The following is a 27,987-nucleotide window of genomic DNA, read 5'->3' as shown; positions in this document are numbered from 1 at the left end:
ATCACCCAGTGGAAGACAGTGTCCAGATGAAAGGTACGACAGACTGGCAATATCCAGCGCCTTCGTTTTCTCTCTTATTCCATTTCTAGGTCTACTCCTACCCAACACATTATTCCATATATGGTTGACTGTGGATTCTGCGAGGTGTTGAAATATTCATCACTCATATTGGATCTGTACTACGAGATTCGTGCTATGTATATTGACTTCCAAATGTTTTATGTGAATACTATTAAATAGTTTCAGGCTGACTCCAAAACATGTATATAAAAAATTCTTTCTACAAAGAGAATTAGCTACAGTAGCTGTTTTGACAATACTGTTATGTGTGCCATCAGTTATTTGTGACATGGAGGTTTCTATAATTCAATTGCTGTTAAATAGAAACATCTTCCTGTTGTAACTGTTTGAACAGAGTGACTACTTTTCGTTCACATCCCATATGGGAAACTGTCCAGGGCACAAACAAGTTATCGTCATATCTGCGAAACATCTTTAATCTATGATACTTTGCTTTATACTGGTGTTCTTGTAAAAAGGGTCACCACTGTGTTATGCAAGAGTAACAAAGCTACCACACAGAGAAGAGAGATTGTACACTTTCCTTACACAATAGCATCAAAACAATACCGTTACCATGTCTAAAATCATATAGAATCCAACACTTTATTTAGAAGTAGTTAAAGGCTAAGGAAAGAATACACATAACTCAATCAAACCATATTTACTTTATTTGTCAGACACCATTCAAGGCAGATACTGTTTTATACAAACTGGAAGCACAGTGCTAAGAAGACATGGAATGGTGGGCACAAACAACATTAGCAGGTCTGACCAAATGGCACAGTGAGATTTCTAAAAATACATCTTCTTTGCATCATAGTATATTAGGTGAGGCACGTTTTCTGTTATTATGAGAGACTTGTATATACTTCACTTTGGAAATAAAAGAATAAATGTCAACTATATAAATGTAAAAAGAGGAGATGGTGCTCACAATCCATGCCTGTGCAGGCTCACAATCATATACAGTTCTCTTTGTGAGAACCTTGGAATATCTTCAAAAATTCCTTGGCTTTTATTTTTTTACTAAAACTTAATTTTTGTTCTTCTTTAATAAAATGGAGGCTTCTATTAAAGATTTATCGTATATGGCAATGTTATAAGGCAACAAATATAAAAACAGGTGAAAGACAAGGTATAAAGTAAACATTCAGTGGTAGTCTTGTAGTTACACATCTTCTCTTCTGAGACTACTCTTCATCACTGTCCTTCATGGTGATTCCCTGAAGGCCGCTTCCATCGGTCACCGACAGTGTGGCCTCTTCGACGGTAAGGCGACTATGGATAGTCTCATAGGTTTTATTGGTCAATGTTCCTTCAAGCACGCCTTGCAACCTAAAGTCTCTGTAGGTTTTCTGCAATTAAGAAAAAGGAAACAAATTACAATATTGGTTTGTGCCATTAGGAAGTTAACATAACAGCTAAAAATTAAAGAGTCTGGGCCTGTTTTCGAGTTTGGGTGATGTCTGACATCAGCCAAAAGCGTTGGATGTCCTGTCTGCCCTATTTAGATGCATAGACATCAAGGCACTCTAAACAGGGCGGACAGAACATCCGCCACTTTTTGATGGATATTCAACTTCGGTCAAATTCTAAATCCAGCCCTCTGATTCTTGAAGGTGATCACTTCAATTGCTAAAGTTATATTAAGATTCTGGTGGCCCTATTATAAATTGTGCTCTGGCTGTAACTCTGCGCCACAAGCAGCAACTCTCCTTGGCTCTACGCCAACATGTGTCTGACTTACAGTTGGCACTGCTTTCTGGGCACATATTCCATTATGTGGCAGCTAGTGATTGAAGTTCTTTCCTCACTGTTAAAGGGCAATAAACGTTGGGCGATAAGCTCTGCCACAGAATTTTACAGCTGCACCCGTGGCTGTGCACTAGGCGTCTTCACCAGCACACCATAGCCATGCCATTTACACGTGAGGAGGGAGGTGTGTAGTCTCTGACTTTGACTTCCAGGATCACAAGGGTAATTTATGGTTCAGATCCTGTTTATAGGGTTTAAACGGATGCACTCACCTACAACTAGAAGCCGGTGAGGCACATAGAATAGGGAAAATAACAGCAGTGGAGGGAAGAGGTCTCCACAACACTGGGGAAATAAGCAGAGGGAACCTGAGGGAGGTCATAACAGGTAAGTAGGTGGCCTCCACCACACGTGACATTCTTTTCTACAGCCTAAGACCACACAAACGAGCGTTACAAGGCAATGGGCTCATGGTTGACCGTCTGTTTCATTTTGGTTGTGCCTGGCCTGTGGCTGGACAAGTCTCAGTACTTGTCGTATTACGGGCAGGAAAGTTCACAGAAATCTTGCGAGAGAAATCTAACGCATAGGTCCCAAATTATGTCAGACTGGGTCAGTTGGTCAACAGAGTCAGTAAGTTTTTGCATGCCGATAATGTCCCATAGTCTGTGCAGCCAGTCGACATGTTGCGTAGAATCAGTGCACCCTTTAGAGGTGACAGCCTGCTTGGCTGAGCACAACACAATGGTGATACCCTTTCCTTTGCTGGAGTGCAGTGGATATGTTAATGTTTTCAGGGAGCTTAACAGGATATAGCTGGGAAAGTCGGGTCCATCTGTGTCAAAGATCTTGGTAATGTCCTTCAAAACGTTTCCCCAGTATGCTTTAGTTTAGATAAGCATCAGAGGAGATGTGTCAAAGTGCAGGAGGGTCATTTACAGGTAACACTGACAGGGGATGACCCTCTTCAGTATGCAAGTGTGCAGGCGCACACTGAAAGTGTGAGTGCCTGCTTTCTACAAGATTGTATTGTATTGTAATAGTATTTATATAGCGCTTACTACCTCTGATGAGGTGTTGAAGTGCTTTTCAGCGAGGAGCACGCTACTCAGGAACCCAAAAGGAATTAGTGGTGGATTAGAATAGGGAAATATGAGTACAGTTTTAGTATTATTATGAGTTAATTTGAGCCGTGGATATGTGAGTTTGTTAGTTGGATTGACTGGAGTAATGGAGGGGTGGAGGAGGGAAGAATCCAGAAGTGTTGATTGGGAGTTTATGGTAATAGGATTTAGGCTTGGGATGAGTAAAGGGGGGGGAGGGAAGAGTCTGTGGAAAGGGTTAGGGAGATCATAGTAGCAGGGTGAAATGAATGAGGGAGAATTTAGTAGGGTTGTTTGGGAGATCATGGTAGTAAAGTGAGTTTTGGGTGAGTTAGATGTGGAAGAGGAGGGAAGAGCTTAGGCAGGGTTATTTAGGAGATGAAAGTAGTAGAATGGATTTGGGATGAGCCAGAGTGGGAATGGAGGATAGATTAATAGAGACATGACATATGGTGATGGGTAGACAAAATGTGATATAAAATGAGAGCAGGGATTCATAAGTATCTAGTATAACAACTTATCTAGGAGTTATGCAATGACCTATGAACATGTTAAGCATAGAATAACATACACACACACATACACACATGAATACACACACATATGCACACATATATGTACATATTTAAACCATGAGTAAATATACATTAGTTAAACAGGTTTAAAGAGTATGGGGGGTCATTATGACCTTGGCGGGCGGCTACTGCCGCCCGCGAGGCGGTAACCGCCGTGCGGCCGCACTAACACGGCCCCCATTACGACATCCCCGCTGGGCCGGCGGGGATGAGGCCGCAACATAGGAGCCGGCTCCTAATGGAGCCGGCGGTGTTGCGGCCGTGTGACGGGTGCAGTTGCACCCTTCGCGCTTTTCACTGTCTGCTATGCAGACAGTGAAAAGCTGGCTGGGGCCCTGTTAGGGGGCCCCTGCACTGCCCATGCCAGTGGCATGGGCAGTGCAGGGGCCCCCAGGGGCCCCAAGACACCCCTTACCGCCAGCCTCTTCCTGGCAGTGCAAACCGCCAGAAACAGGCTGGCGGTAGGGGTGTCATAATCCCCAGGGCAGCGCTGCCCTGGCGGATTATCACCGCCGGGGCTAAAACGGCGGGAAACCGCTGGCCCCGGCGGTGCGACCGCGGTGGTCGTAATAGGGCTGGAAGCTCCGCCAGCCTGTTGGCGGTGCTTCCGTCCTTTTAGCCCTGGCGGTCTCGGACCGCCAGGGTCAAAATGACCCCCTATGTGTGTAGTTTATTGTTATGACATAGTAGCAATACATATTTTCTAAAGAACTATATATAACTAGAATATACAAATAATCAGATAAAAAATATTTATCAACATAGGCATATGCAGTCCATAGCTGTTTGAATATGGTGGTTATGAAGGAAAGAGCCAACTCTTGAGTAGTTTTCTGAAGACAAGATAGTTATTTGTGGCTCTTATAGTTGGGGGTAATGAATTCCATAGTTTGGCTGCTTGAACGGAGAAGGATGTACCATCTATAGTCTTTTTTTGTATGGTGGTGTTCTAAGGCGGAGTGCCAATCTTGAGTGGAGGTTTCTTTGTTGAATGTATTTGGTTATTTTTATTTCTGATAAAAAGCGGTCCTTTTCCGTGTATAGGTTTGTGGGTGATACAAAGCAGCTTGAAGGTGCATCTTCTGGCAACAGGTAACCAGTGTAGTGCTCTCAAGGCAGGGAAGATGTGGGCTTGTGGCTTTCCATATAATAGTAGCTTGGCTGCGGCGTTCTGAATAGGTTGTATTTTTTTCATATTTTTCACATACATTTTTCATTCAGATGATCCATGGTAGAGGCCATTGGCATAATCCAGTTTGGATAGTACAAGCGAGATAGTAGCTTGCACCTTGTGTGGAAATCCAAGGTGGGGGGAGATGCGTCGTAGAGTCTTCAAGGTGATGAAGCTTGTTCGTGCTAATTTGTCCACTTGGGCATTCATAGTTCATTTGGAGTCCGTGGTGATTGCAAGGTTTTTAACTTCCTTGGATAATTGAGGAGGTGGTCCGAGATCGCCCGAGATCGTCAGGCCAGGCACACAGTGGGTCAAAAATGTTCCAGTCACCACTTATGAGTATTTCTGTTTTGGAGGCATTTAGTTTGAGATGGCTCCAAGTCATCCACTGATCAACGGCTCTGATGCAACAGAAGATTTCTGAGTTTTCAATGTTTTTGGGGCATTCTAATTTAAGTAGTATTTGTGTGTCATCTGCATATTTGTAGAATGCGAGATGAAAATCATTGATCAGTTCTGGTAATGATATCATGTAGATGTTGAAAAGCAAAGGTGAGATGATTGATCCTTGGGGGACCCCTGCATTTGTGAGGTAGGGTTTGGACGAGAAGAGGGGCGAATAGATGATATTAGTTATTTTTTGAAGGTAGGATGTAATCCAGTCGAGAGCAGTCCCTTCTATGCCAGCTTCGTGGAGTCTTTGAATTAGGGTGTCATGGTCAACCATATCAAAGGCAGCCGAGAAGTCCAAGAGAAGTAGTGCAGCAACTCCATTGTGGTCGACTGTGTTTTTAAGATCATCCCAGATTACTATGAGTGCTGATTCAGTGCCTCTTCCTGGGCAGAATCCAGTTTGGAAGTCTGAAAGTATAGAATTGTCTTCAATGAATTGTGACATCTGGGTGAATGCTGCTCTTTCTATCAGTTTGCCCAGGAAAGGTCCATTTGTGATTGGTCTATAGTTGTTGGGGTCTTGCAGGTCTAGGTTTGTTTTCTTTAATAACGGTCGTATGTATGCCTTTTTCAGGTCTACAGGAAAAGTTCATGTGGTTAAAGAGTGGGATGGGTGGTTATTGCCTAGGTACAGAATACTATCATGCTTACACATTTCATATGTAAGTACATTAGTATAAGAGCTCTCAACATTTACTGCAAGCAATGTCTTATATTAATTAGACAACAGGACATCAAACGCTGTCCACAGCACAGAGAAATATCTCACCGTTGGGCCTCTGATCTCAGACGTAGGCCATATCTAGGACCGGAAGGTGCTTTACGACCTATATAAGTCATTCTGTTCTCAAGCAGCAGATATGACCAATACTTTAATTTCAGGAAGAAGACCTGCTCAGCACTGAAGCCAATTTATGTGTGTATTCTCTACTGTATGCTGAATTCTTTCAGTCACCTGGCACCAAGACATACGTCTAGGTCCTGGGACCAAATCTTTCCTTGATTACTTTACATCCTTTTCCCAAACTAAATTAAGGAATCAGGTGAAGGCCCATAGACTGACATGTGATTAGAGACCAGCTGTACTATAACATATCTACTGGTATGTTAACTACTCGCCCTCCACCTTGAGTATCAATTTTAATCTCCACTGGGTCTCCTCATGTCTTCTCTGAGTACATTCCCCATATTGTTAAACAGAAGTGGTTGAAAGATACATCTTAATTTCTTAAAGGACCTTTTGCCAATAGGTTTCCTATTGGAGGTTGTACATGAACGCCTACACGGCTTTCCGATTGGAATTTACTGGATAGTTTGCGAACTATAAGTTAAACAGACATCAAACACTTCAAAATTCTTCCTTACAATATTGTTTGGGACCTCAGAAATCAGCTGTTTCCCACATAGATCATCTTTGGTAGTTAAATTGAAGATAACTACTACTATGGTAACTATCATATCATCTTGAAGAAACACTGAGTGGATTGCTTCTGAGGCACTGCTAACAACAGCCTAAATATTATAATAAAGCTTTGACATCTCAGAAAGGACTGCGGCTCATCAAATTCCCACACTCCAAACGAATCTTCATCAGCTAGGCTGCCTATGACATGACTCAAGAACCGTCTGGCACTGAACAGCAGGCATTCTTAGCAAATGAGGCTTCAGGGAGCCAAGGTGTAGGAAGTTGGCTCTCTATATACTATTTCAAAGTAAGAAATAGTGTGCACAGAGTCCAAGGGTTCCCCTTAGAGGTAAGATAGTGGCAAAAGTAGATAATTCTTATGCTCTAGTTTGTGGTAGTGTGGTTGAGCAGTAGGCTTATCAGAGGGTAGTGTTAAGCATTTGTTGTACACACACAGGCAATATATGAGGAACACACACTCAAAGACTTACTCCAGGCCAATAGGTTTTTATATTGAAAAATATATTTTCTTAGTTTATTTTAAGAACCACAGGTTCAAGATTTACATTAAACACTTTAAATGTAAGGTACTTCACTTAGATACTTTAGGAACTTTGAATAAAAGCAATATCATATACAGTCTTTGTAAAAATGGCAATATGCTATTTTCAAAGTGGACACAGTGCAAAAATCAACAGTTCCTGGGGGAGGTAAGTAAAGGTTAGATTAGGAGGTAAGTAAAACACTTACAAGTCTCAGTTCTGGGGCATAGGCAGCCCACCGTTGGGGATTCAAGGCAACCCCAAAGTTACCACACCAGCAGCTCAGGGCCGGTCAGGTGCAGAGGTCAAAGAGGTGCCCAAAACACATAGGTGCCTCTGGAGAACAAGGGTGCTCTGGTTCCAGTCTGCCAGCAGGTAAGTACCTGCGTCCTCGGGGGCAGACCAGGGGGGTTTTGTAGAGCACTGGGGGGACACAAGTAGGCACACAAAACACACTCTCAGCGGCACAGGGGCGGCCGGGTGCAGTGAGCAAAGCAGGCGTCGGGTTTCAGGTAGGAAACAATGGAGGGACCCGGGGGTCACTCTAGCGGTGCAGGCCGGCGCAGTGGGGGCTTCTCAGGACAGCCACCATCTGGGCTAGGCAGAGGGTCATCTGGGGGTCACTCCTGCACTGAGGTTTGGTTCCTTCAGGTCCTGGGGGCTGCGCGTGCAGTGTTGGTTCCAGGTATCGGGTCTCTTGTTACAGGCAGTCGTGGTCAGGGAGAGCCTCTGGATTCTCTCTGCAGGCATCGCTGTGGGGGCCCAAGGGGGTCGTCTCTGGTTACTCACGGGCTCGCAGTCACCGGGGAGTCCTCCCTGAAGTGTTTGTTCTCTGGATCTCGAGCCGGGGGCGTCGGGTACAGGGTGTGAAGTCTCACGCTTCCGGCGGGAAACGTGCTGTCTTTGAAAGTTGCTTGTTTGTTGCAAAGAAGTAGCTGGTTTTGAACAGGGCCGCTGTTCACAGGAGTTTCTTGGTCCTTTAGTCCAGGGCAGTCCTCTGAGGCTTCAGAGGTCACTGGTCCCTGTTGGATGCGTCGCTGGAGCAGGTTTTCGAAGTTGAAGACAGGCCGGTAGGGCTGGGGCCAAAGCAGTTGTCGTCTTCCTCCTTCTTTGCAGGTTTGTAGGTCAGTAGTCCTTCTTGTTTCTTCAGGTAGCAGGGATCTAGTTTCCTAGGTTCTGTGGAGCTCCTAAATACTGAAGTTAGGGGTGTGTTTAGGTCTGGGAGGGCAGTAGCCAATGGCTACTGTCCTTGAGGGTGGCTACACCCTCTTTGTGCCTCCTCCCTGTGGGGAGGGGGACACATCCCTAATCCTATTGGGGGAATCCTCCAAACTCAAGATGGAGGATTTCTCAAGGCAGGGGTCACCTCAGCTCAGGACACCTTAGGGGCTGTCCTGACTAGTGGGTGATTCCTCCTTGTTTTTCTCATGATCTCCTCCAGCCTTGCTGCCAAAAGTGGGGGCAGTGGCCGGAGGGGCAGGCATCTCCACTAGCTGGGATGCCCTGTGGCGCTGTAACAAAAGGGGTGAGCCTTTGATGCTCACCGCCAGGAGTTACAGTTCCTGCAGGGGGAGGTGAGAAGCACCTCCACCCAGTACAGGCTTTGTTCCTGGCCACAGAGTGACAAAGGCACTCTCCCCATGTGGCCAGCAACATGTCTGGTGTGTGGCAGGCTGGTAGGAACTGGTCAGCCTACACTAGAAGTCGGGTTGGTATTCAGGGGGCATCTCTAAGATGCACTCTAAGGTGTATGTTACAATAAATTGCACACTGGCATCAGTGTGCATTTATTGTGCTGAGACGTTTGATACCAAACTTCCCAGATTTCAGTGTAGCCATTATGGAACTGTGGAGTTTGTTTGACAGACTCCTAGACCATATACTCTTATGGCTACCCTGCACTTACAATGTCTAGGGTTTTGCTTAAACACTGTAGGGGCATTGTGCTCATGCACATATGCCCTCACTGGTGCTCTGGTGCACCCTGCCTTAGGGCTGTAAGGCCTGCTAGAGGGGTGACTTACCTATGCCACAGGCAGTGTGAGGTTGGCATGGCACTCTGAGGGGAGTGTCATGTCGACTTAGTCTTTTTCTCCCCACCAGCACAAATAAGCTGTGAGGCAGTGTGCATGTGCTGAGTGAGGGGGTCCCCAGGGTGGCATAAGACATGCTGCAGCCCTTAGAGACCTTCCCTGGCATCAGGGCCCTTGGTACCAGGGGTACCAGTTACTAGTGACTTACCTGAGTGCCAGGGTTGTGCCAATTGTGGAGAAAAAGGTACAGTTTAGGGAAAGAACACTGGAGCTGGGGCCTGGTTAGCAGGGTCCCAGCACACTTTCAATCAAAACTTAGCATCAGCAAAGGCAAAACGTTAAGGGGTAACCATGCCAAGGAGGCATTTCCTTACAACTCTTCATTGCCACTCTAAGGTTCCCACAGGGACTGGCCTCCTGGGTAAGGCTGCTACCTTCCAAACCTCTGCTTACCTACCCACATTTTCCTCCTATAGAGGGGCACTGTTTCAGTTTCTCGCACATGCCCTCGTATCCTACACACTTTTACAATTTATTTTTATTTAGCTCACTGTTATTCTGTTGTTTCCTGCCGTTTGATTTTCCATACTCCTCTGCTGCTTCAAAATGTGTTATTCAAATTGACTGCTTCTGACTCCATTGCCTGTGTCACTCCTCCTTAAACAACCCTAAACAAACACTAGCCTTATTCCTTCTCAGGCAGCCCCCTTTCCTTCTGCCTCCTACTTTTTCAAGATTCTTACTTAAGATGTGTGGCAACTAATGCATGCTCAACACAACCCAACAGCATTTAGTTTGCTGACCGTGTGTCTTCCATAAACATAGAGATCATGTTCAAAACGGAATACATTTTCACTGGTCATGCCTTCCCTTTTTATGGGCGACCGCAAGTCTCTTTCATAGGTTCCTGGGCTTGCTCTGTAAAATCTGCTTGCTTTCATTTGTAAAAGTCATGCATACGTCATGCCTTTTCTGGTGTTTAGCCCTCCTACACAGCACCGGTAAACTACTAGAAACATACGAGGCTCAATGTTTTGAGCCTGGTTTCTGGACTACTTTATCTGTTCATTTTCTCCGCAGCGCGATTGCACTGGGATTTACATAGCACAATTGTGCTCCGTTTTTTCGTTTTCAATTTCAGCGTGATCGCGCTGCATTTTACATAGCACGATCGCGCTGTGTTTTTTTTCTTTCAATTTGCGTGGCAAGAAAAGTTAGGTTAGGAGTTTACAATGCAAATAGCTCCTACTCAAGCAAATGCGAGCCCCGTTGCATTGAAAATGCTTGTTTCACTAGTCATGCCTCCCCTTTTTGTCACTATTCTGCTTCCTTTTGACTATCTCAACAATCCAACAAATTGTCTGTAAGAAAACAAGTGGAAAAGTCCTGGAAGCGATCTTTAATCTATGAAAGATTACCAAAACCGACTCCTCATTTGAGTTACTCCCTCCAAATAATCCTGATGTAATATCACACATTTTCACATCATCTGGGGCCTTCCAGGAATACACCCCTCAACACTTCTAGGATTGTAATACAGCAACGTCTATGCAATTCAAATCTAACACAACTTTAGGGGCCATTACTATATATTGGAAGGCAAGAGCAGCTCAGCAATCGAGTCAATCGAAATTGTCTGTGAGGTGCTTGAGCTCGCACTGTGTTGCAACTTCCTTACTCATAACAATTGAAAAACACAAGGTTTTATTTCATTTCAGAAATCGTTATCGCAATACATTCAACCACGATGCTAAAGTGGTCTAACCATATCCAACTCAGAGCTATGTTAAATCATCTTTCTAGCTCCCACCTTCACTTGTTTCTCCACCTTGGAGGACTCAATCATTAATAAATACTCAAGGTACAACTCAAGCCTCCTAAAAAGCTGCCAAATAGTCTCATTTAGCTGTATTAGAGAGCACTGACAGCACACCATCTTCATATATTGAGCTCACGGGCTTCTATTTATAGTCCTCAAAGCCATCACAGACTGATCAGCTTCTGTCCCATTAAGACTGTCCTGAACCCTGCAACTCTTAATACTGCCAATCACTAAATAACAGCAAATAAAGAGTAATCAAATTAAAAACATATGGCAACAGTTACAAAATCCCACAAATCATGCCAACTTCTACTCTTTAAGTACCAGATTTGATTTAGCTGAAAACCCAGTCCATATTTGAAGGAAACAGCAACCAGCACTGGATAAACACAGCCATCATTAAAGGTACACCACCTTGTGAAATATCAACAAGGCCCTTCTTTCTAAAAATGTAATTAACTACACTTCTAAGTGATCTGTTGTTAATTAAACCATCTTAAGTTGTCCATAGGTCAAACCCAGCCAGCCTCACTAAAATCTGTGCTACAGAGGCCCCCAAACCCATCGTAAAAATCATTATCTTTCTGCCTTAAGCAAATTTTGAGGCTACATTTTAGAAAACACAAACATCCCCATCACAGATTACCCCGACAACAACAAAAAAACTGCAACAATTCTTGGGCAAAAGCATCAAAATGTGGCAAATAATCTATATTAAAGACTACGTTGTGAAAACCATTATCCTACACCGTATTATCTGGACAAAGTGCAGTAAAAAGAATGCAATATTGCTTGCAACTAATGATGGTCTACAGATTGGCGACATTGTTAGCATGCTTTATGGTTCTGCTAGACCTCTTAGATGCCTTCAATACTCCTCACTATGAAATAGTACTTCATACACTCTTCCTAAGACTGGGTATGTAGTAGCCAGCAAGTACTGCAAGGATTCTCTCTGTCAATAAAATGAAGACTCAAAGTTCTTCAGACTTTGAAGGCCCCACCAAATGTGCTACCAAATCAACATATCACTCCACAAGTAGACACCAGCCAGACAGTGTTTTCCCAATGCCACTTAGGACAGCAAGTGATCCTATGTCTACCCCCAACCATGTTCACTTTCTTTCTTTCATAGGGTATTTGAGTTAGTGGTACCCAAGAGAGACTCTAGGACAGTCTGGATCTTCCCGGGTATATTTCTTTTGCTGAAGCTTTTTTACATTTAGTTCAATTTCAGAAAATTCTATTTAGTTTTATGATACATACAAAAACATACAATTGAACATAAAAAGGAACTGAAACAACAATGGTTCTATAGCAGTGTTTCCCAAACTGTGCATTGCAACCCACTGGTAGGTTGGGAGACAATTTTTGGTGGGTCACCAAAGTCCAAGCAATAAATAAAGATGCCTTTAAGTCCATAGCAAAGTGATACCACATGTAACCATGGCCTGTAAATGAAATGCTACTAGTGGGACTGCAGCACTAATTGTGCCACCCACTTAAGTAGCAGTTTAAACATGCTCCGGGTGCCAATTGCAGCATGTTTGTGCAGTTTTAAACAGCCATTTCGACCTGGCAAGATAAACCTCTTGCCAGGCTCAAACCTCCCTTTTCAGTACATATGTCACCCCCAGGGTAGGCCTAACACAGCTCGGGGGGTGCAGGGTGCATTGTATTAGAAAAGTTTGACATGTACTTTTAAGTTAATATGTCCAGGTAGTGAAATACGCCTACATTTGATTTCACTACTCTAAGGACCACCTTTCCAGTAGGATAACATTGGGTTCCCTTATTACATTTATTAAGTCATAACTTTCAATGGGGAGCAGATAGGAAAGTAATGTTTGGTGTCTGAGAAATTGTATTTAAAAGGCCTCTTTAATGGTAAAGTCAGATTTTAAGTGACATTTTTAGAAACGCCACTGTTAGAAGCTTTCATTTTCCTGCACTAACTTTATCTGGTGCCTGCAGACTGTTCCTGATTCATATGACTGGGTGTAGTTGGCAGCTGGACTTTGTTTATTCCTCCCAGACAGTCACACAATAGTACAGGATTAGGTGTGCCTGGATGGGCAATCAGCAGGGTGGATGGGCAATCAGCAGGTAGGATGGGCAATCAGCAGGGAGGATGGGCAATCAGCAGGGAGGATGGGGGGGGGGCTGAGCTGGATACAACCCCATTTACAACTAAATAGGCTGTACCATGCCTTCACACAAGGGACTTGTTACCACTGCATTGTCCATATAGTTATCTTGGAGCCGGGGGCAGGAAACTTCAAGCACATCAAAGAGAATTCTCTAGAAACTTCTACTACTTAAAAGTAGGCACCATATATAAATACTGGGCCCTTAGACCCAAGTCTTCAGTATAGTCCTGGACCTGGGGATACTACAGAAGAAGGATGGCCCTGCTGCAAGAAGGAGTACCACTCTTCTGCCTCGATACTCTGCTGCTTTACTGCCTGCTGCTCTGTTTGCTGAGAAGGAAGACTGAACTGGCACCCTTCATCCCAGGCTGAAGTGCGTCCAAGGGTCAGCTAACTGTTCTCCTTTTCTCAGCTACAGGGGCATGATAAGCTCCAAAGTCTCCCTGCAACTGCCCAGCTGACCTGCTGCCTTGACCTGCAACTGAACCAGCTTAAGCCTTGCTGGTCCCTGCTGGAGTGAGTTCCTGACCCCCAAGTGGTGCCCCTCAAGTCTTGGATCCTTGGTGTGACCTCAGTTAAGCCCCCCCTAACGTTTTTTGGGCTCTTCCCAAATTTGAACAGGCCTGTTCATGCCAAGATTTCGCCGCCCGCCAACCCTAGGTTCTTGCAAACCTGACTCTCTGCACGACAGTGAGTGCCAACAATGCCCGGCAGTGCAAGATCAACACTTCGCACTACAGCATCAACCGCTTATGGTGACCAGCAAAGCTCCAGCATTGACCGTCCGTGACCCCCAGTGGGATTTTCACACTACAGCAACGACCGTCCGCGATGGCCAATCTGCTCTTCTCGGTACTTCAGTGATCATCCGCGACGCTCTCCCAGTAGTCGCCGTGATGACGTCGGGAGTAGTACATAGATGCCTCCTCAGCACACTGACGTCGGTTTCTTTTAACGACTTTCCACGCCAAAGCACAGGGCCGCTAAGAACACTGAGATTGGTGAGCCACACCTGAAGGGGGAATTCCTGTCCCTAGAAATCAGTTTGCAAGTGGGAAGGATGGGTGGGTCGGTAAGGAATCTGCAACTAGAATATGTCTCTACCAGATATTTTGTTACCAAAGGTAAGTAAGTTGTACATCTGATAGAGACTTCTAGTTGCAGATTCCTTACCTTAGAATAGATACCCAAGCAATGCCATCCTCAGTGGTGGGCTGCGAACCAAGATCATACTAGGAAGTCCTGAAGGACTGAATGACCAAAGTAGCCATCCCGACGGATCCAACTGTCCAGGCAGTAGTGTTTAGCAACCGTGTGCAGGGACACCCACGTAGTTGCCTGGCAGAATTCCAGGACCGGAACTCCGCATGCCAATGCAGTGGAAGCAGCAGTTGCTCTGGTGTAATAAGCATGCAAGCCCTCAGGAGGTTGCTTCTTGGCCAAAGCGCAGCACATCGTGATGCAAAGAAGTACGCATTGAGAGATGGTATGTTTTTGCACCACCTTCCCTTTTTTTGCACCCACATACCCGACAAAGAGTTAATCGTCCACCCGGAAATCTTTAGTACGATTCAGATAGAATGCAAACGCTCTTTTTTGGGTCCAGACGGTGGAGTCTCTCCTCCTCATAGGAAGGATGTGGGGGTGCGTAGAAAGTAGGCAGGGTGATTGACTGGCCTACATGAAAAGGCATAACCACCTTTGGAAGGAAGGCCTTAGTGCGCAACACCACTTTGTCAGGGCGCACAGACAAGTATGGAGGCTTGGACGAAAGGGTCTGAAGCTCACTCACCCTGTGAACAGAGGTGATGGCAACAAGAAAGACAGTTTTGAAGGTGAGGAGCCATAAGGGACAATTGTGCATCGGCTCAAAGAGAGAACACATTAAATAGGTAAGGACAAGGTTGAGGTCCCACTGAGGCATGATAATTGGAGTGGGAGGAAATAAATGGGTGAGACATTTTAAGAATCTACTCACAATAGAAGATTTAAAGAGTGAGGGCTGATCAGGTAACCTAAGAAACGCAGAAATGGCAGATAAATACCCTTTAAGGGTGCCCAAAGCAGAGCCCTGCTAGGCTAAAGAAAAAATGAACAGAAGAACCTCTGACAGAGGGGCAGAAAGGGGATCAACAGATTTGTTGGTACACCATGCCACAAATTTTTTTCAACGACAGGCTTATACAGATTTGGTGGAGGGACGCCTGGCTGCCAAGATGATATCACAGACTTAAGGTGGAATATCAAAAGTTGTCAACTGTCGTCGCTCAATCTCCACCCATGAATGCTCAGATTGGACAGGTTCGGGTGGAGAACCTTCCCCTGTTGCTGCGACAGAAGATCTGCTCGAAAAGGCAGTCTGAGTGGAGGATCAATGGCCATACTCAATAGCTCTGGATACCAGACTCTCCCAGTCCGGAGCCACCAAGATGATTTGGGCCAGGTCGTTCCTGATCTTCTTGAGAACTCTGGGCAGGAGTGGTATAGGCAGAAAGGCGTAAAGGAGGCTGGAGTTTCATTCGAGATGGAAAGTGACTCTAAGCGAGTGCCGCCTTGGAAACTCCAACGTGCAAAACAGATGACATTGCACGTTCTTTGTGGAAGCGTACAGATCTAACCAAGGCTCTCCCCACTGCTGAAAGAGACGTGGCACCACCTCCGGATAGAGACGCCATTCGACATTCATGATCGGCTGTGCATCCACAGCTGAGTTCGTCTGCTCCGGCGTTGAGAGATCTTGGCATCACGTTTTGGGAGGATAAGCACAAAACTGCACTATGTCCAGAACAGCTTCGATGAAAGGTAGCGTCTGAGAGGGAGTCAGGTGTGACTTCGGCACGTTTATAGTGAAACCCAGTGTGTGCAGGAGGTAAGCCGTAGTCTGAAGGTGGAGATGACATTCTGGAGCAAGTCCACCTTCAACAGCTGGATGTCGAGGTAGGGGAAGACTGACACCCCTAACCTGCGCAGATGAGCTGCAACCACCACCATCACTTTCGTGAACACCAGAGGGGCGCTGGTAAGGCCGAAGGGGAGCACGGTAAACAAAGTGCTTGTGACCTACCACGAACCGTAGGTAACGTCTGTGGGCAGGCAAGATGGGGATATGGAAATAAGCATTGTGCAAGTCCAACGCTACCATCCAGTCTCCTGGGTCTAAGGCAGAGAGAACCTGAGCCAGGGTGAGCATTTTGAATTTCTCCTTCTTGGGGAAGTAGTTCAGGTCCCGAAGATCTAGGATAGGATGTAAGCCCTTGTCCTTTTTTCGACACCAAAAAGTAGCAGGAATAACAACCACGACCTACTTCGGGCACAGGGACCGTCTCTATGGCTCCCTTGGCCAAGAGAGCCGCAACTTCCTGGCGGAGAAGTGCCAAATGATCCTCCGGGATTTGGCTGAGTGATGGCGGCATGGCTGGTGGAGCAGATTCGAAAGGGAGGGAGTAGCCATTTCTAAAGATCTGCAAAACCCACCTGTCCGTAGTGATGGATTCCCAGTGGGGCAGGTGATGGTGAATCCTGCCGTCGACTGGAAGGGAGTGAAGGGACGGACTAGGACGGTTTGGAGGCTGCACCGGGGGCAGAGGTGGACTAGGCAGATCTCTGGTTACCTGTCCCACGCCTACGGGTGATTCTGCGTCCCCGGCCACGCAGTGGCTGAACAGCATAGGTGGCACGATGGCTGGGTGGGGGACGTGACAGCGAGCCCCTTCTGTGGCCACGAAAGGGGTGAAAAGTGGACTGCGGGGGGCAGAGAAAAGACCAAGGGACCGAGCCGTAGCCTGGGAATCCTTGAATCTCTCCAAGGCCGAGTCTGCTTTGTATCCAAAGAGACGGGAGCCATCAAAGGCCATGTCCATAAGGGACTGTTGGACATCCCCTGAAAAAACAGAAGTATGCAACCAGTTGTGGCATTGCAAGGTCACTGTCGTAGCAACCAATCTGCCCAGAGAGTCGGTTGTGTCCAGCCCACATCGGATTGTGAGCTTCGCTGCATCTCTCCCATATTTGACAGCTTGGGAGACGATGGCACGGGCCTCTTCCTTTATCTGCGGCAGGACTTGCACAACCGTATCCCACAGAGAGTGGGTATAGCAGCCCAAAAGGCATGCGGTGTTCACAGACTGCAGTGTGAGACTGGAGGAAGAAAACAACTTCTTCCCAAATTGTTCGGCCCAGATGGCATGCGGTGTTCACAGACTGCAGCGTGAGACTGGAGGAAGAAAACAACTTCTTCCCAAATTGTTCCAGCCTTTTTGATTCCCTATCCGGGGGTGCGGAATGGAATGCACCTGAAGAAGAGGAAGCCTGGAAGACAAGACTCTCAGGCGTGGGGTGTTGGGACAGGAATTTAGGGTCGTTCGGAGTGGGCCAATGGCGGCATACGATAGTCCTATTCACACAAGCCCCTGTGTTGGCTTTGGACCAAGTACCCAAAAGCGCATCAGTGAGGGCTTCATTGAATGGTAAAAGGGGCTCAGATGTGGAAGCCCCTGGTTGACGCACCTCCGTCAGAAGGTTGGACCTGACCTCTATCGTAGGAAGCTCAAGGACAAGGACCTCACCCGCCCTACTGACTGCCATACCATAAGTCGCTCCCTCCGCCCTAGCCACGGTAGGAGGAGGCAGCATGCCAGCATCAAGTATTCAGTCCACTGGCCTCACCTAATTCTTGTGCCCAGTCCAAAGATGGGTCATCCTAGTATTCATAAGGGTCCATGGACCCCTCCAATCCTGCCCCGAATTCCTAAACATAGGAAAAAGGGTCCGAATCCGACCTGGGGTAAATAGGCCCCCTCGAAGACAAAGGAGGCGTCGGCCGATACCGCTCCGAATCCGATTAGTCGGGGATAAGGATCAGGTCGACGTCAATAGTGGGCACTACCGACGTCGGGAGCGTCGATAATCGACACAGCGCTGGGGAAGATCTCAATGATGCGACTGGCGCTGGTGCGGATCCATGAGCGGATCCGGAGGGGACCTCGGTGGCCGGAGCCGAAGCCGCCAGTGCGGAACCCAAAGGCCCCTCAACTGAACCCCTTGGGCCCAAAGGAACCATATCGGAGTCAGTCCACCCAAAGATGAGGCGCATGGCCTCATAGAATTCCTTAAGTTTGGAGAGGGTTGCTCCGGCTCCTGGAAACTCGGGGAAGCGCGGAGTGGACCCAGACGCAGGCTCCGAGGACAGAGGCCTTGAGCGTCGAAGCTCTTCCTGCGTCGCATCAGCCGAGCGATGGGGCAAAGTCGGTGAGCGATGTGACCTCTTCAACTTCTTCTTACCTGCACCCGAAGATTTTGATGACGGCAAGTGGTGATGGCTCCGCGAATGGTCTTGAGACTTTCCTCTCGATAGAGACCGGGACATAAGCGGAGTTGAACGCCGGACCACCATGAGTTTGAGGGACCACTCCCTCAAGGCCTGCGGGTGCATGGCCCAGCACTCAGAGGACGACTTCTGGTTGTGGTCGCGCTTGAGACACCACTAACAAACCTGATGCGGGTCCGTCACTGACACAATGCGGCTACAGTCCTCGCAGGGCTTGAAACCGGTCTTCGGGGAGATCCTCGACACACCAAGAAAAAAATCGACAAAACTGTTGAATTCAATCAAAAAGAGACCAGGGTAGGTCTCTCCGGATCAGCGATTGGCACGGAAAGAAAAGAACTTACGTCACTGCGCTGAGGCAGCGTCTATGTACTACTCCCGACGTCATTACGGCGACTACGACACCAATGACGCCTGCAGAGCCGACTGACGCCACCTACCGACGCACAAGGGAATTGCTCAAAGAAAAATCTCCAGATCCAGTCTGACGCCTGGGGGAAATTCTAAGGTATGGAATATGCAACTAAAAGTCTGTATCAGTTATTGCATATCTCTGTTTCTACTGTTTGGATTTTTGTTATTTTGTTGTCAAATAATTTATTTTATTTTACTCTTTTTTTCTAAATGGGTATGGGATTTTTCTTGTATTATCTGTTCTCTTTATAACTGTTAATTTGGGGTCTGCTTGCGTTTCGCCCTGAAGAACAAGTTACTTACCTTCGGTAACTATTTATCTGGTAGAGACATATTCTAGTTGCAGATTCCTTACCTTAGAATTTCCCCCAGGCGTCAGACTAGACCCACAGATTTTTCTTCAAGCAGTACTCCTGCGTAGGCAGCATCAGCTAACTCTGCATGCATCGTTGGCGTTGTGGTTGCCATGATGATGTCACAGTTGATGGCACGCTGACGTCAGTTTCTTTTCACGATTTTCAACACCAGTAGCGTGGAGCCATGAAGAACACTAAGAATGGTGCACCAGAAGTAGGGCCCTGAAGAGGGAATCCCTGTCCCTAGAAATCAGTTCACAGTGCAGGGAGGATGGGCGGGTCAGTAAGGAATCTGCAAGTAGAATATGTCTCTACAAGGTAAACTGTTACTGAAGATAAGTAACTTGTTCATCTGATAGAGACTTCTAGTTGCAGATTCCTTACCTTAGAAAAGATACCAAGCAATACCATCCTCGGTGGCGGGCTGCAAGCCAAGATCATACTAGAAAGTGCTGCAGGACCAAACGGCTGAAGTAGCCGTCTATGCACACCTGACTGTCCAGGCAGTAATGTTTTTTGAACGTGTGGAGGGATGCCCACGCTGCTGCCTCGTAGGTGTCCAGGACAGGAACTCTGCATGCTGAATCTGTGGTGGCAGTAGTTGCTCTGGCGGAGTGAGCACGCATGTGGTTGCTTCTTTGCCAAAGCATAGCACATTTTGATGCAGAGCACCACCCATCGCAATATGGTTTGCTTCTTCACCGCCTGCTCTTTCTTCGCACCCACATATCCTACAAAGAGTTGATTGTCTACACTGATACCTTTGGTACAACTGAGGTAGAATGCCAACGCTCCTTTTGGATCCAGATGGTGGAGTCTCTCCTCTTCATGGGAGGTATGTGGGGCACGTAAAAAGTAGGCAAAGTGATGGATTGGCCTACATGAAAAGGCGTAACAACCTTACGAAGGAAGGAGGTCCTGGTACGAAGCACCACTTTGTCAGGATGGGCAGATAAAAATGGTGGCTTTGATGAAAGAGCTTGAAGCTCACTCATTCTGCCGGCAGAGGTGATGGCAATCATGAAAGCAGTTTTTAGTGTGAGGAACCGCAAGGGACAATTATGGAGTGGCTCAGAAAGGGCACACTTAAGGTAGGTAAGGACCAGGTTCAAATCCCACTGGGGCATTATAAACAGAGTAGGTGGATACAAATGGGTGAGTCCCTTAAGGAACCTCCCAACAATGGGAGACCTGAATACAGAATGTTGATCCGGCAATCTGAGAAAGGCCGAGATGGCAGGTAAGTAGCATTTATGGGTGCCCAAAGCAGAGCCCTGCTGGGCAAGAGGGAGGATGAACAGTAGAACCTCAAAGAGAGGTGCAGAAAGGGGATCAACAGATTTGTTGGTACACCATGCTACATATTTGTGTCATCAACAGGCGTATACCATTTTGGAGGAGGGACGCCTGGCTGCGAAGATAACATTACAGACTTCGGGCAGAAGGTCAAAAACTGTAAACTGCCACGGCTCAATCTCCACATAAGAAGGCGGAGACTGGACAGGTTCAGATGGAGAACTGTCCCCTGTTGGTGTGACAGAAGATCCTCTCAAAGGGACAGTCTGATGGCAGGATCTTTGGCCATGCTAAGGAGCTCGGGATACCATACTCTTCGTGCCCAGTCCGGAGCCACAAGCGGTACTTGGGCCCGACTGTTCTTGATCTTCTTCAGAAATCTGGGCAGAAGTGGCATTGGAAGGAAGGCCTGAGTTCCATTCGAGACGAAAAGCATCGGCAAGGGAGTGCCGCCTTGGAAACTCCAATGTGCAAAACAGCTGGTATTGCGTGTTCTCTGTGGAGGAGAACTGATCCAACCAAGGCTCTCCCCACTGCTGAAAGAGACCTTGCACCACGTCCGGATAAGGACCCATTTTGTGATCGACTGTGGATCAATGGCTGAGTTCATCTGCTCTGGGGTTCAGAAAGCCCACCAGATGTTGAACCATCGGAGTTATGCCCTAGTTTTCCAGCCATGTCCAGAGGCCTCATGACAAAGGGTCCATGAGCCCACTCCGCCCTGCTTGGTTCTGTACCACATGGTGGTGGTTTTGTCCTTGAACACCTGCACCACTTTCCCTTTGAGACGGAAGGCTCGGAGCCTGATGGCTCAGAGCTCCAAAAGGTTGATGTGGAGTTCTGACTCCGATGGAGACTAGAGGCCTCTGATCTCCACCTCTCCCATGTGGTCACCCCAGGGTAGGATTGACACATCTGTCACTACAGTGAGATCTGGCTGGGGAAGGGAGAGAGATCTGCTGTTGACTTCATTCTGATTCGAAATCCACCACTGCAGATTTTCCAACATCTGGACCAAGTTGGAGAGATTCCCCTTATTCCTCGCCCACTGGAACTTCAGGTCCCACTGCAGAGCCCGCATACGCCATCTGGCCTGTGTTACTAGCAAGATGCAGGAGGCCATAAGGCCCAGCAGCCTCAGAGTCATTCTCACTAAAATCCATGACAGAGGCTGAAACATCAGTATCATAACTTGAATATCCTGGACTTGCTTTTTGGGAGGATAAGCCCCAAACTGCACTGTGTCCAGAACAGCTCTGATGAAAGGGAGCATCTGAGAGAGAGTCAGGTGTGACTTCAGCACGTTTATAGTGAACCCCAGCGAATGCAGAAGGTTTGCCGCAGTCTAAAGGTGGGAGACGACTGTCTGGGACTTGCTTGCCTTCAACAGTTAGGCATCGAGGTAGGGGAAGACAAACCCCTAACCTGCGCAGATGAGCTGTGACCACCGCCATCACTTTCGTGAACACCGGATGGGTGCTGGTAAGGCTGAAGGGGAGCATGGTGAAGTGAAAGTGCGTGTGACCTCCCACGAATCGCAAGTAATGTCTGTGAGCAGGCAGGACGGGTATGTGGAAGTAGGCATCCTACAAGTCATACACTACCATCCAGTCTCCAGGGTCCAAGGCAGACAGGACCTGAGCCAGGGTGAGTATTTTGAACTTCTCCTTCCTGAGGAAGAGACTGAGGGCCCGGATGGGCTAGGATAGGGCAAAGGCCCTTGTCCTTCTTGGGCACCAGAAAGAAGTGGGAATAACAACCACAACCTACTTCTGGTGCAGGGACTCTCTCTAGGGGCTGCTGTGAGGCCAAGGGACCAAGCCCTAGCCCAGGACTCCTTAAAACGCTCGAGCACCGAGTCCGCTTTGTCGCCAAAGAGATGGGTGCCATCGAAGGGCATGTCCATGAGAGACTGTTGTACATCCCCCGAAGAGCGGGACGTCCTCAACCAGGCGTGGCACCATAAGGCAACCATCAACGCAACCGATCTACCCAAAGAGTCAGTCGTGTCCAGCCCACAATGTATTGTGAACTTGGCCGCATTTCCTCTATCAGCAACAGCTTGGGAGGTGATGGCCGGGGCCTTTTCCGGGACTTGCGTGACCCTATCCCATAAGGAATGGGTGTACCATCCCAAGAAGCATGCAGTGTTCATGGAACGTAATGCCAGACTGCAATGCCAGACTGGAGGAAGAAAACATCTTCTTCCCAAGCTGATCCAGTCTTTTTAATGCCTGATCCGGAGGGGCGGATGGGAATGCACCGCAAGAGGTAGAAGCCTGGACGACAAGGCTCTCAGGCGTAGGGTGTTGGGACTGGAACTTAGGGTCATTCTCTGCAGCCCAATGGCGGAGACGATTGTCCTAGTCACAGGAGCCCCCCGTGTTGGGTCTGGACCAAGTACCTAGTAGGGCACCCGTGAGGGCTTCATTGAAAGGTAAAAGGGGTTCTGAGGTGGAAGCCCCAGGCTGGAGCACCTCAGTCAGGAAGTTAGTCCTGACAGCCAGAGAAGAAAGCTCGAGGCCAAGGACCTCAGCCGCCCTACTGACTACCATGGAATATGATGACCCCTCCTCTGTAACCACAGTAGGGGGAGAAAGCATGCCAGCGTCAGGAGAAGTATCCAGACCACTAGACTCACCCAGTTCCTGTGTCCAGTCCAAATCAGGATTGTCTAACTGGCATTCAAGAGGGTCCCGCAACCCCCCCAAAACTTCCCCATACCCATAGTAAAGATGGTCAGAATCCACCCTGGGGTGAGTAGACCCCATCGAAGAAGGATCCGGTGTTAAACGACGCCATTCCAACTCCGGTTCGTCAAGGATAAGGTTTGGGTTGAAGTCGATTATGGGCCTAACAGACGTTGGGAGTGTCAACGTCTTTACCAGGAAAGGTCATGTTGGCACGACCGGTGTCGGCACGGATCCGATAACGGATCTGGAGGGGGAATCAGTGGCCGGGGCTAAAGCTGCCTGCACATAACCCGAGGGACCCCCACCTGAACCCACAGGGCACGAAGGCGGTGCAGGGAGTTTGGTCTGCCCTAAGATGAAGCGCATAGCCTCAGAGGTTTCTCCAGCTGACCCAGAAGTAGGCTCCGCAGATTGAGGCCTGGAGCATTAATGGTTTTCCCACATTGCATCAGCCGAGAAATGAGGCGAAGCTGAAGAACGTTTGGCCTTCTTCGACTTCTTTTTCTTGTAACCCAAGTGTCCTGAGGACTTAGAGTGGGACGACGAAGGATGGTGGTGTCTCCGCGAGCCGCCTTGTGACCTTCCTCTCGAATGAGACCGGGTCTGATGCAGAGTAGAGTCCCGGGCCATCATGAGCTTCAGGGACTGCTCCCTCTAAGCCTTTGGGTTCATGGCCCACCGCTCAGAGTATGACTTCAGATCACGGTCGCGCTCCAGGTACCACAAGCACACAAGGTGAAGATCCGTAACTGACATCATTTGGTGACAGGAGTCACACGACTTAAAACCGGTCTTCCACGACATCCTTGACGTACCAAAAAGTAAAAAATAGACAAAACAGCTGAAGTTAGTCAAAAAATGACTATGAGTAGCTCTCTCCGGATCTGCACGTAGGCTGGCGCGGAAAGAAAAGAACTGAAGTCAGCTCGCCTGGGTGGCCCCTAGATATGACTGCGACGTCATCACGGCGACCACGACACCAATGATGCACGGAGTCGACCGATGCCACCTGACAGCACGCAAGGGTAGTATTAGAATTAAAATCTCCAGGTCCAGTCTGACGCCTCTGAGAAATTCTAAGGTAGGTAAAGATTGTGGTTACTGCTTGAGTAAGGTTTCACCCATCTCAACCAGTAACCTCATTTCCTAGACCAACTGAAATTTAACGCTGATAAGAATGAAAAAATAGTTTTAGCCAATAAGGATAGGATATGGAGTCAACTACATTGGCCTTCTCAGTTAGATCTGGCTCCCACTCCCAAGCACCAAGCCAAAAGTCTTTGAGTCATCACTGATGGTGACCTGACCCTAAAACCACAAATTGGTGCCGTAATCTTTTCCTGCATACTACTTTGGAGAACGTTTTAAAATAATGTTATGTTTCTCTCAGGTGAAGCATTAAAAAAAGTTATTTTAGTTCTCGTAATATCCAAACCAAACCATGCAAATTTCCTATACACTTGCCTCCCAAAAACAATGATCTTCAGGCTACATGCTGTTCAGAATCAACCAGCTAGATTGATCTATATGGCACAGAGGTATTCACATACCTCTTCCACGCTTGGAGAACTTCATTGGTTGTCTGTGGAATATAGGATAAAATTCAAAATCTGCTGTCTTCCCTTCAAGCTTTAGTAGATAAGGGACCTGAATTTTTAAGAAAAAGATTAAGCAAGTATTGTCCAGTCCAGGAGCTTCGCTCTTCATCTGCGTCTCGGCTTGCTGTCTCTAGATTCAACAAAGTCGGAATGGGTGACTGCAGTTTTTTTTTCAAATGGCCCCATATATTGAGAATTTTCTCCCTTTCTTTCTATGGTCACATGCTAATTTTGTTTTCTTTTGAAAAGAACTAAAAACATGACTTTTCATACAACCCTAAAACGGTTAATTGTTTCTTCTCAATTGACAGCAATTCACCCAACAGCGTCAAGGAACCATCGGTGATCCCACACTCATTTAATACAATTTAAAATAACATAAATTACTCCAATATATTTGTTCATTTTGCCAAATAACTAGGTATAACTAGCTGCTAATGGAAAGGGCTACAGCGGACTAGATTGTTTCTAGCTCCTTTGTTAACTAATTGTATCACAATAGCTGCCTTTAATTTATGCTCTACGGATATGTGTAAGATAACTGAGCTTGTTGCAGATGCCCCCCGCCCCCACACTTTTGACCCCATTTGGACCCCTAGATACTGGTTTTTCAACTCTGACAGTGCAGTGAGAACTGCTAGCCATGCCCCAGTGTACATGTTCTCTCTCTAAATTATCATGTTGACATGGTAAATTCCTAATTGGCAGATCTTTACACCTTTGTAAGCCCACAGTAGAAGATAGCCAGGGCATAGGTGGTAAATGGGTCCCCAGGGCTGCAGCACTAGTTTGTGCCAACCTGGGTGACCCTCCCAAAATATTGATGGCAGGTCTGCCATTGCAAGTCGGATGAAGAGAGCTGCAAAAGTGAATTTTCCCATGTTAATTCCTATTGAAAATATTCTGTCATACAGGGAGCACCGTATCGTTCCCCCGGGGGTTCGTCACTGGTCTTTTACTCACAAGGACTAACCATGCTGCCTGCCACCTGTCACTTACTTAGCATTGGGAATCCCCGCTGGGATAGCTATGTGCTTTATAAATTCAAAAATAGGTAGCTAGTGAAAAAACAGCTGGGCAGATTGCTCCAAACTTTGATACGGTGAAGCTGCATGGTCCAACTCAAAATCTTTTTGGGGTTCATGAAAATTAATTTGTCTCACAGTTTTTGTAAAAAAACTAAAAGCAAAATAACAAATCAAGATTAGATTAAGTTGCAGTTTCCCAGTTCCCATTTGAGAGCTGTTTTAAAAAATAAAAAAAAGAACAAGGGGCCTGAGGTACTAAAGCCATAGCCAACCATTGACAAAATGACAGGACTGATCGCTGCAAACCCCTTTTGCAATTCGGTAAAGCCTTTATGAATCACAAAATGGCTTTACCCCCCCCCCCCCTTCTGAATTGCAAATAGAAGTATGGAGTATAAGGGATATATCTCATATTTGTGATTTGCTGTGGAATCTATCAACAGTTTGTGACTGAAATTGCATCTCAAACTACTAATAAGTTGCCAGCTCCTTAAAGAACTGGTAACTGAGTCACAAAGGAGAAGCAGTCCCTGATGGCCAGCTTTTTCTTTTGGGAAGTACACTGGCGGGCCCCAGGGACCACTGCCCGCTTCCCCTGATATCTTTCCAAACTTGAAAGTTTTTTTAAAGCAGCAACAGTATCTGTAAGGAACACTGGCTACCTTAAATAAATTGTTCTCACTTTGGATTGCAAACATTAGTTTATTGTGATCTGTTGTTCCTTGCAGGCCACCATCACTGTGTTTGTAGCCAATTACAGAGGGTCACAAAGAGCAACCAAATTGATATTCATTAAACAGCTCTTTTTATAAGGCCATGCAATTGGAGATTGTGCAATGTGATCTATTACTAAACACTGCAAAATCAGGGCAAGCTTGCAAACAGTCAGAGGTCATTTGAGTCCACTATTTACTGACCTGTCTCTTTGCACACCATGTCCTTTGTGAAATGTTATTTCTCTCTACTCAGTAACTATTTAGGATTTTGTGAACGTGACTGGACATCTGGATAACTCTACGCAGTCTTCACAAAGCACTTTATGTATAGCTGTGGTTGGTGTATAAAGGTGTAAACGTATGATGAAAATATGCAAGCATATTTCTGTATGCAGATGGAATGTGTTTGTGATTTTTGTATTTTTATGATGAGCAATAAACTATTGAGATCGTTACTTAGTTTTCCGTTAAAATGACTGGAAGTCTTATTTCCTTTTTTGACTTATTCTGGTGGATGAACTACAGTAATGGGAAGACATCTTTATTTAGAATAAGAGTTTGCTGCCACACTTACTGTCACTCGGGTGTAGGGATAGCCTAGCTCTTTCCCCCTTATCCATAGCTGAGGAAACCCAACTCTCCTTAACATGGCCATTGGCAAATTCTAATCAATAGTGACAAAGGGTGCATCACACACAATGAATGGGAGGAAGGAAAAAGAAGAAAACTGAGGCGGGGCAAGGCTGCGATGGTGCACCGAAGTGATGCAATAGTAAAATGTGAGGGGAACGTGGAAAAGGTGATGAGGTAATCCACTGTCAAACAGTTATAACAGGACAAAAACATGATTTGCATAATTATCTCCCTTGTCCTACTGCTGACTGAAAAGCTCACTTTGCATTCAAACTGAATTTAAAACAGCAATGGCGTCTTCTCACGTCCCAGCCTTGTCACCTTCATTGCAAAACCTGTTCAATTTAAAGCTTGCTAGGCCTAGAGATTGCTGTGCTGTCTTTGTTTATTTGTTGGTGCGGTGCATGATTGATGTCAATAATGAGGTCACATTGATGTCAACGGTGATGGCATTTGTGAATGCAGTGGAGGGGCGTGGCACAAAGGGAGGGCTCCGAGAACCAAGTGATGGTCGTTGTTTCCCTTGTGCTCGCTCCCCCTCCAAAGAAAATAGGAAAAGGAGCGCATGGGCCGGAAGGTGAACCAAAAATAAAGAGAATGGGATAAAAAAACAGGAAGACACCAATTCAGATCTATGTGATTCAGACGGAAAATCTGGATTTTACCATATCTGTCAACAAGGGGGGCATTCATCTTGATCTATGTAACATCTTGGTGTGAGGCATGTAGAGAATTACAAGGAAACCGACTTGATGAAAAAGTTCCTCCAGAATTGTTTTTTTATCTACCAATATGAGAGAACCACATTTGTTCAAAGGGTTCTAGCCTGCTTCCTATGCCTGAGTCTCCTGT

The 27,987-nt window shown here is 46.6% G+C and overlaps 1 protein-coding gene across 8 annotated transcripts in view; it reads right to left on the bottom strand.

Moving 5' to 3' along the window:
* Window positions 1-709: 709 nt before the first annotated feature.
* CADPS2 (calcium dependent secretion activator 2) overlaps window positions 710-27,987 on the bottom strand; it is a 1,861,089-nt gene continuing 1,833,811 nt past the window's right edge. For all 8 annotated transcript variants that reach the window (XM_069229895.1, XM_069229888.1, XM_069229890.1 and 5 more), the window contains one exon: window positions 710-1,418. In XM_069229895.1, the coding sequence (XP_069085996.1) occupies window positions 1,254-1,418 (165 nt within the window). In that variant the 3' untranslated portion in view covers window positions 710-1,253. The remainder of the gene's footprint in view (window positions 1,419-27,987) is intronic.

Source organism: Pleurodeles waltl, chromosome 4_1 (assembly GCF_031143425.1).
Source record: "Pleurodeles waltl isolate 20211129_DDA chromosome 4_1, aPleWal1.hap1.20221129, whole genome shotgun sequence".
NCBI classification, from domain to species: domain Eukaryota; kingdom Metazoa; phylum Chordata; class Amphibia; order Caudata; family Salamandridae; genus Pleurodeles; species Pleurodeles waltl.
Note: the sequence above shows the minus strand (reverse complement) of the source record. Positions and strands in the feature narration are given on the sequence as shown.